Consider the following 9238-nt stretch of genomic DNA (forward strand, 5'->3'; position numbering starts at 1 on the left):
GTCTGTTTGTTTCCATAAAGATTTACAGCCTTGGTAACCCTATGGGCCTATGGGTTGTTGTGAGTCAGAATCAACTTGATGGCAGTTTTTTTTTTTTTTTTTTTTTCAATTCTATAGTAGTGGGTTCAGTATATGAAAATAATTTACAATTAATGTGATCTGAATTTAAACTGTTGCTTATCATATTATTCATAAGAATAAAATAGCTTATGATATTTTCATTGGTATTTGTTACTATAAATCTTATTTAAAACTTTTTCACTTTGGGGATTTACTGTGTGGGTTTCTCTTCTGGATGCAGTAGAGCTTCACAGAATGCTCTGCTGGCTGTTCCAGGGAACCACGTTGGTGAAGTCGGGCTCTCACGGGTGAATTTTTTAATCTTTCTGAACACATTTTACCCTACCCTGTCTTGGAACCTGTTATGCATAAATTTGAGGTTTTATTTTTAAATCATGTAACAGAAAGTTATGTCAACTTGTATAAGGATAATAAGGTAAATAAATGCTGTATCTTATTTAACATCTTGCATGCATCACAGTTTTAGGCTTTTCATTTTGAAAAGTAAGAGGTTTCCTGAACTGGGCAGTGTTTTGTTCTGTTGTACGCTGGGTCGCTATGAGTCGGAGCTGACTCGACAGCACCTAACAACAACAACAACAAGTGATGTTTTACAAAGTGTAGTAATAGCCTAAATTCTCCTTGCTTTCATTTGTCATCTTTGGTGTGATCTGTCTTTTATGAAAATTATAATAGATGTTGTTATGTGCCGTCGAGTCAGCCCCGACTCATAGCGACCCCTCGTTGGGTTTCCGAGGCGGTATCACTACGGAAGTAGATTGCCCCATCTTCCTTCCGAGGAGTGGCTGGTGGGTGTGAACTGCCAGCCTTCTGGTTAGCAGTCAAGTGCCTTAGCCACTATGCTACCAGAGCTCCCATAATAGGTGTTAGTTTTCTTTTATTAAGCAATTGGAAAACCATAGAAATTTGAGAGAGAAGTGCAGCCTTGCAGACAAATCCCCAAAATACTTCAGTCCATGTGTTTTATTTTTTACTGCACTATCCTTAAGTTTAAACTAAGTTAATTAGTATTTTAAATTTATTTTTCAACAAAATGTGTTTATCTGAATGACTGGCTGGGTGAGTGAGCTAATCAGTGTCAACGTGTAGCTGTTTTGGTGGGTGGGGTGGTTTCCCTTCTTGCTGCGTTCCCTGTGTATTTCTGTGTGCACACAGGGCAGAGCAGGTTGCCTCTGCCAGCAGAGTTCTTTGGTCAAAGCACAGCATGTAAACAGTTGTCCTTTTCCTGTAGAACCTAGGAGCAGGTGCTTAAGGCTCATTTCAATGTTAACTTAATTTTTCTCCTCGTGACTTTAACATTTTTTGTTTGTGATTTCTTTTTTTTTGTTAGGTTGCAGTTATTCTGATGGATACCCAGGGGGCATTTGACAGCCAGTCAACTGTGAAAGATTGTGCTACCATCTTTGCTCTAAGCACCATGACTAGTTCTGTTCAGGTAAAAACTCCTTGATTGGGAAAAAGGTGCAGAGGAAATCAGAGAAAAGGGGCAGTCTGGTTTCCATTACTGTGCTGCTGTCAGGATTCCTGTGATGAATTGTAAGTGGTCTTTTTAGCCTGTAGATACAGGTCAGGCTCTTAAAAGGTCAACAGATAGCCAGGCTGTTTTTCCTACTTTGGTCCTAATTATCTGTAAATGCTGTAAGAAAAGTCTGAAATATTGAAATTATGCCAGTTAACATTCTGTAGAAAATGTAGATTTCGTAAGAATTTAGGAGAAAATACATTTAAAACCCTGAAGGAAGAATTTAATGATTTCAATCTTATATGTATCATTTTCCACATACTGTTATTGTTCGAACAGGTGTCATATTGTTATATGAAAACCTTTTAATTGTATAAAACTAGACTTAATTTGAGATTTTCTTTTTTTTTTTTTTATTAGGATTTGGGTGAAGATTTACAGAGTAAATTCACTTTTCATACAGCAGTTCACATATACTTTGTCTCATGTCATTGACCAAAATTTACAATGCAGCAGCTCCCCTCCCACTTCCTTCCCATAGTTACCTCCTCCCAGTGTCCATCCCTTCATACTCTTCGAGAGGCCCATTGTCTGCCAACCCTGTATATGATCTTGGATACACTCTCCATTTAGACATACATAATTGTTTAGCTTGTTCACCCATCTATCCGTCCCTATACCCATGTTTGCTTTCATTGACAACTCAGTATTGTATTTACAAAGGGGTTCATATTTGTTGTTTGTACTGCCCATGTAACTCTCTCTGTCTTTCAATTTGATATTTTCTTGAAGTAAGCCAGAATGGTATCAAGGCTGGATTTTTGTTTTCTAGATTTATAATTTGTCGCAGAACATTCAGGAAGATGATCTTCAACAGCTGCAGGTATATATTGCTCATAAAGTTTAAAAAAAAAAATATTTTAAGAGCTTGTTTTACATTCAGTGTAAAATGTATATTTCGTTTCATTCCCCATTCGCCATGTCCAGCCCTAACCCAGTCTCCTCCCCTCCCTACCCTGTAACCTTCCCCCTGTGCCCCTCATAATTTTGCACTCCTGTTTGTCCTGCATTTCCTCAGTTTGAATGTTGGTCCTCTGGTGTCCCATGGTCTATTGCTCTAAGGGATGTATTACCATAGAGTATGTAGGTGCCGTTATCCTGGGTTGAGTGGTCTGCGTGTACCTCTTGTTAACTGTTGGGCTGAAAGCCCGTCCCTGGGGGTGAGTTTTATTCCAGGCGCAGAATGTATTCCAGGGCCACAGTATTGGGAGTCTCATCGGATTTCCTCTGCCCAGTAATTCTGATCATTATTGAGTTTTTGGATTTTGTTCCACATTTTCCCTCCCACTCTATCCAGAATCTCTAGATTTGATCCTTTCCTGAGTGGTTGACATTGGTAGCCAGGCACCATCTTGTTCTTCTGGTCTCTAGGGCCATTGTGTCTTAGGGCTGATTGCTTCTAAATGCCTTTTTTTTTTTTTGGCATTCTTCTTCACTTCCAATGCTAGGAGACCGTTAGCTACATCTTAGATGGCTGCTTGAAAGCTTTTAAGAACCCCAGTCGCTACTCACCAATATAGGATGTGGAGCAGTGCTTTTATGTATTTTGTTGTGCCAGTTGAGTCTGGTGTCCCCTAGTATTATGGTCCTGAGACAGTAGATCTATCGGATCTCTCTCCCGTAGTGTCTACTTGTCTATGAGGGATTAGTCTGTGTCTGTCTTTTATTGTTTCTGTAAGGATTGCAGGTATTTTGTATCACTGGTGTCTGTGCAAGATTAGCCTCAGCTGAATCTGTCCATGGTCTAGAGTACACTTCTGTTCACTGTCCCCCATCTGATCATCTCAGGTGTTTATGTGTTTATCTGTATAACCTAGTGTTTGTTGTTAATGGCAGTGCAGTATTGTGGACATACTGGTTGGTATTAGTATCTGTTGTCTATCTCTTATGTGCACAGTTCAGTGTCCTTCCATTTCCTAATGTTATGGTGGTCATATATCCTTCCGTATATTCCTCCCCCTCCCCATGTCAGCATGTAGTCCCCAACTAGCCTGAAATTAATCCCTCCCCTTTACTCCCCATCCTGCTCATAAAGTTTTTAACATCATAATATATCATTTAAAGGTTTTATGATTGAGAACAATTTCAGGATTGAGTAGTTTTTCTTTTTTTCCCCCAAATATTTTACTGCATATTATTTGGTTAAAGTTTACATGCCAAATTAGGTTCCCACTGAATAATTTCATACAAATTGTTCAGTGATGTTGGTTACATTTTTCACAAAATGTCAGCATTTTCATTACTTCTGTTTAGAGGTGTTCTGGTGACTCTGTGGTTAAAGCATTGAGCTGCTACTAAAAGATCAGTGGTTTGAACCCATCATTGGCTCTGCAGGAGAAAGATGAGGCAGTCTGCTTCCGTAGAGATTTACAGCCTTGGTAACCCTATGGGGGCAGTTCTGTTCTGTCCTGTAGGGTCACAATGACTTAGAATCAACTTGATGGCAGTGGGTCTGGTCTGGTTGTCCCATTTCTAGGAATCTAGTTTCCTGCCCCATTGTCTTCTCATCTTTGCTTTAGAGTAATTGCTGACTATTTGGTCTCATACAGATGATGGTTTAAAGGAGCCTAGTACTCATGGGGGGTGCTGGTGGTGCAGTACCTAAGGCACTTGACAACTAACCAGAAGGCTGGCAGTTCAAACCTACCAGCCACTCCTTGGAAGGAAGGTTGGGCAATCTACTTCCCTAGTTATACCACCTTGGAAACCCAAGGAGGGGCGCTGTGAGTCGGGTCTGACTGAAGGCACACATAAACAACAACAACAACAGTACTCACGGGTGATGTTTGTTATTTAATGAGCCAGTTTGTTATTTACCTGACCCCAGGGGATAGTTTCGATTCAAGGTTTAAAGATACCTCAGGACCATAGTCTCAGGGAGTTTAGTTCCAACCAATCCAGAAAATCTGGACTTTTTGAAAATTGGGGTTCTGTTCTGCATTTTTCTCTCATTCCTTCAGAACTTGTCTATTGTGCCATAATCAGAAGGATCGGTGGTAGTCGGGTATCGTCTAGTGTGGTTTGTGTAGACTGTTAGTCCTGTAGGCAGATTGATTTTCTGAGGCTTTGGTTTCCTCCTTTCACTTTTGCTCCTGAGGACTGAGTAATTTTTAATGAAAGATTGAAATATGGAAGAAGATGTTTGGTTCATGGTGAACCTGAACTCAGTATATCCACTGGGATGGAGCTGGAGTGGTCAGGAAAGAATGTAATTGATTTGAGCAGGAAACAGACAAAAAGGGGCAAATAAGCCTCCAGATATATCTCGGGGGAAATATACCATAGAAGAGGGAACAGCAAGAACAAAGACTCTGAGGTGTGTGCATGGCAGGTTCAAGAAGCAGCTAGGAGATCAGTGGGTGGGTTTGGAGGGTGTGATGGAGAGGAGGCTAAGTGGTGAACTCTGAAAGACAGTGCGGTCCAGATTATATAGGCCTTTGTGGCCATTGTAGGTACCTCCTCTGCGTGAAATGAGAGCCGTGGGAGGGTTTTGAACAGAGGCGTGATTGATAGGACATAAAACAAAAAGATCTGGCTTCTGTGTTCGGAACAGATTGTAGGGGAGCAGGGTTGCATTCAGTGAGGCTGAATATGAAGTTGTTACGATAATCCAGGTGAGATTAAGTAATTATTTGTTAAAAAGTACCTGGCACATCAAATAACCAAATTCACTGCTGTTGTGTTGTTTCCAACTCATAGCTACCCCTCCTAACCCTAACCTGGCACGTACCAAACCAAACCAAACTCACTGTCGTGGAGTCGATCTGACTCATAGTGACCTTTCCTTGGGTTTCTGAGGCAGTATCTCTATGGAAGTAGATTGCCCAGTCTTTGTCCCAAGGGGTGGCTGGTGGGTTTGAACTGGTACATTCTGGTTAGTGGTCAGATGCCTTAGGCACTATGCCACCAGAGCAACCTGGCACATAGTAAGTGCTTAAAAAATGTTAGTCATTACTCTTCTTGCTATTTCTATTATTACTTAGTGTCTTCTGTTCTCCAGAGCAGGAGCAGTTCTTAACTGCTTCCCATCAAAACTCTCTCCCAGGGGTATTCCACACTTGGGTGAAATTCCTGGCATGCTCCTTTAATTTTCCCCATCCCCAGCATTTGAGAAAGCATACCAAAATGTTAGTGAGGTATCATTTTTATATAGGAATTACCTATATTCTATTAAAAAAATTATTTCTAAACTTTGGCTTTAATACTGTTAGTAGTGGTGGTTTGTGCTTCATATTTGATAGCTTTATGTCTGTGCCATGACTTGGTGTTGAAAGTCTTGCTCTCTCGAAAATCACTATTAAAACCTAAGCTTGTCAGCTTTTCACCTGAAGCTCATTTCTTCCTAAGTCACTTTCTTCCATTCTTTAATTCTTTTAATTTTCCAAAAGCTTTCTGAGAAAGGATACATAAGGTAGCTTTTTGGCAGTCTTGCAAGCATGAGAATATTTTTATTTTATCTTAGAATTGTAGGATAGAAATTTTTTTTTTTTTAGGATTGTGAAGACATTGCTTCATTGCTTTCCAGCTCCTAGTGTGGCTGGTGAAGTCCTACACATTGCTTCTGATTCTTTGTATGTGATTTTTTTGTTTGTTTGTTTCTGAAGCTTTGAAGATCTTCCTCATGGTGGAAATGTTCATGGTAACATACCTTAGTTTGGGCTTTCTTTTCATTCTTTGTAAGTTCCTATCCTCAGCTAAAATATAGCTCCTGTTGCAACCAAGAAGTACCAGCAGGATGCAGATAAAGAGGCAGGAAGGGAGGAGAGAGGGAAAGGGAGCGTGTGCACACACAGAAAACTTGACAGTCTGTTCAGGAGACACCTGATGGGAGTTTCAATAAAAGAATAGAGGGAATGAAGGGAAAGAAATGATGAAAGAGCGAGTATAAGGTGATGGTATAGAATTAAGGACGTGAGTTTCTCTGTTTCCTATTAAGGGCTTTTCTCAGGTGCCTGGTGCTCCTTCCTTGTTCTATTTAAGAACGACCCACTGAAACCCGCCTGGAAGCTTTCATAGGCGGCTGGGCATTGTGTACTGCTTTGGATCCCAGGGAGGTGATAGGGCAAGATTATTCAGCCATTATGTTGCCAACCCCTGAATATCTGTATTTGTAGATCTTTGTTTTTGGGCTGTCATCCTCTGCAGAGAAGCATTCTTTCAACTCCTGTCTGCATGGATAGATGCTTACTGTGGCATCCATCAGAGTGAGGGGCTGAGGGATCCCACTGTTGAGTATGCAAACTTTGACTTAAGTATACTTCCCAGTTAAGTAGGTAGGATAACTTACCTGTTGTCAGCTGAACTTGGTTTCCTTGTTTACATTCTTTTTTTTTTTTTTCCCCCCGTTTAACCTCTCTAAAGAGTATACTTCTTATCTTCTATGTGGGGGTAGGCAAAGGACTTGGAGAGTGAATCTGGGGAGGGATGTGACCAGTCTCTGGAAGACATCATGCTTGGTAGAGTAGAGAATTGGCGAGAAAGAGGAAGAGCCTTAATGAGATGGGCTGACCCAGCGGCTGCAGCACTGGGCTCAGATACAGCAGGGGAAGGCGCAGGCCCGGCAGTGTTTGGTTCTGTTGTGCAGAGGGTCACTGTGAGTCAGAACCGACTTGACAGCATCTAACAACAACAGGTGTCCTTTCTGCAGACCTTTAGCCATTTCTTTAGTTATCAGTCCTCCTCCCCCACTCTCCCTTCAAGGTAGCTGGTGCTTCAAATTTCTGAGCATTTCAGGGGTTCTGCAGTGAGAACAGCTAAGAGAGACAAACTTGTCTGTCGCTTTGTCCTGCTGTGGTGATGTGTTGCCATGAGTCTTGAGGCTGTGCCGTTGGTGTTTTAAACCCAGTGGGGTGCACATGGTGCACAGGTATCAGCCCAGCTTGCAGATTGAGACAGACTAGGAAGAAGGAAGAGGCCATCCACTTCTCAAAGAATTGGCCAGGGAAGACCTTATGAATAGCAGAGAAACACTGTCTGATACATTCCTGTGTAACTTTATGAATAGTCTGGAAGTATAGCAAGGATCATGGAGCTGGCGTGGGATCGGGTGGTGTTTCGTTCTGCTGTGCATGGGGTCGCTATGAGTCGGAAACGACTTGACGGCATCTAACAACAACAACAACACAATAGCAATGAGAATCTTTCTCATGTCTTATTGGCCTCTGTCTTTCCTAGACTTCTTAGCAAGGGCAGAAAAAGCGAAACCCAAGAGAGCCATCGTTAGTCTTCCCTTTCACAGTGTTCTGAACAGCTCTTCTGTTGTTAGGTGCTGTCGAGTCGTCTCTGACTCATAGCAACCCTATGCACAGTGGAACGAAACACTGCCCAGTCCAGAGCTAGCTCCATGATTCTTGCTATACTTGAGCCCACAGTGTCAGTCCATCTCGTTGAGGACCTTCCCCTCTTTCATCAACCCTCCACCTTACCAAGCGTAACATCTGTCTTCAGGGAATGGTCCCTTCTGACAACATGACTAAAGTATGTGAGACGGAGTCTGGCCATTCTCTCCTCCAAGGAGCATTCTGGCTGCACTTCCTGCAGGATAGACCTGTTAGTTCTTTCAGCAGTCCATGGTACTCTCAGTGTTCTTCACCAACATCATAGCTCAGAAACATCAATTCTTCAGTCTTCCTGATTCACTGTCCAGCTCTCACATGCATATGAGGCAATTGAAAATACCATGGCTTCTGTCAGGTGCACCTTAGTCCTCAAGGAGACTTTCCTCTTCAGCACTTGATAGAGGTCCTTCGCAGCCGATTTGCCCAGTGCTGTACGTCATCTGATGTCCTGACTGCTGCTTCCATTGACGTTTATTGTAGAACCAAGTAATGTGAAGTCTTTGACAATTTCAGTCTTTCTCCTTTTATTGTAATGTTGCTTATAGGACCAGTTGTGAGAAATTTTGTTTTCTTTATATTGAGGTGTAATCCATACTGCAGACTGTATTCTTCAACCTTCATCAGTAAATACTTCAAGTCACCCTTACTTTCAGCAAGCAAAGTTGTGTTGTCATTGTATCACAGGTTGTTAATGATTCTTCCTCCAATCCTGATGCCACGTTCGTCTTCATATATATAGTCCAGCTTCTCGGATTATTTACTCAGCATACAGATTGAATAAGTATGTTGAAAGGATACAACCCTGACGCACTCCTTTCTTGATTTTAAACCATGTAGTGTTCCCTTTTTCTGTTTGAACGACAGCCTCCTGGTCTATGTACAGGTTCCTCATGAGTATAATGAAGTGTTCTGGAATTCCTATTCTTCTCAATGTTACCCACAATTTGTTACAATCCACACAAACAAATGATTTTGCATAGTCAATAAAACACAAGTAAACATCTTTCTGGTATTCTTTGCTTTGAGCCAAGATCCATCTGACATCAACAATGATATCCCTCATTCCACATCCTCTTCTGAATCCAGCCCACACCTCTGGAAGTTCTCTGTTGTTATACTGCTGCAACAGTTTTTGAATTATCTTCAGTAAGATTTTACTTGCATGTGATATTAATGATTTTGTTTGATAATGTCCACATTCTGTGGGATCATCTTTCTTTGGAATGGGTACAAATATGGATCTCTTCCAGTCAGTTGGCCAGGTAGCTGTCTTCCAAATCTCTTGACATAACCGAGT

The 9238-nt window shown here is 41.5% G+C and overlaps 1 protein-coding gene across 1 annotated transcript in view; it reads left to right on the forward strand.

Annotated features, from left to right (window-relative positions):
* The window catches only part of ATL3 (atlastin GTPase 3), a 62849-nt gene that overhangs the window by 28225 nt on the left and 25386 nt on the right, over positions 1 to 9238 (forward strand). The window contains exons 3-4 of the mRNA XM_007944850.2: positions 1412 to 1516; positions 2376 to 2426. Coding sequence (XP_007943041.2) covers positions 1412 to 1516; positions 2376 to 2426 — 156 coding nt within the window. The remainder of the gene's footprint in view (positions 1 to 1411; positions 1517 to 2375; positions 2427 to 9238) is intronic.

This window comes from Orycteropus afer, unplaced genomic scaffold, assembly GCF_000298275.1.
Source record: "Orycteropus afer afer isolate SDZICR_OR568_19922 unplaced genomic scaffold, OryAfe1.0 scaffold00130, whole genome shotgun sequence".
Lineage (NCBI taxonomy): Eukaryota > Metazoa > Chordata > Mammalia > Tubulidentata > Orycteropodidae > Orycteropus > Orycteropus afer.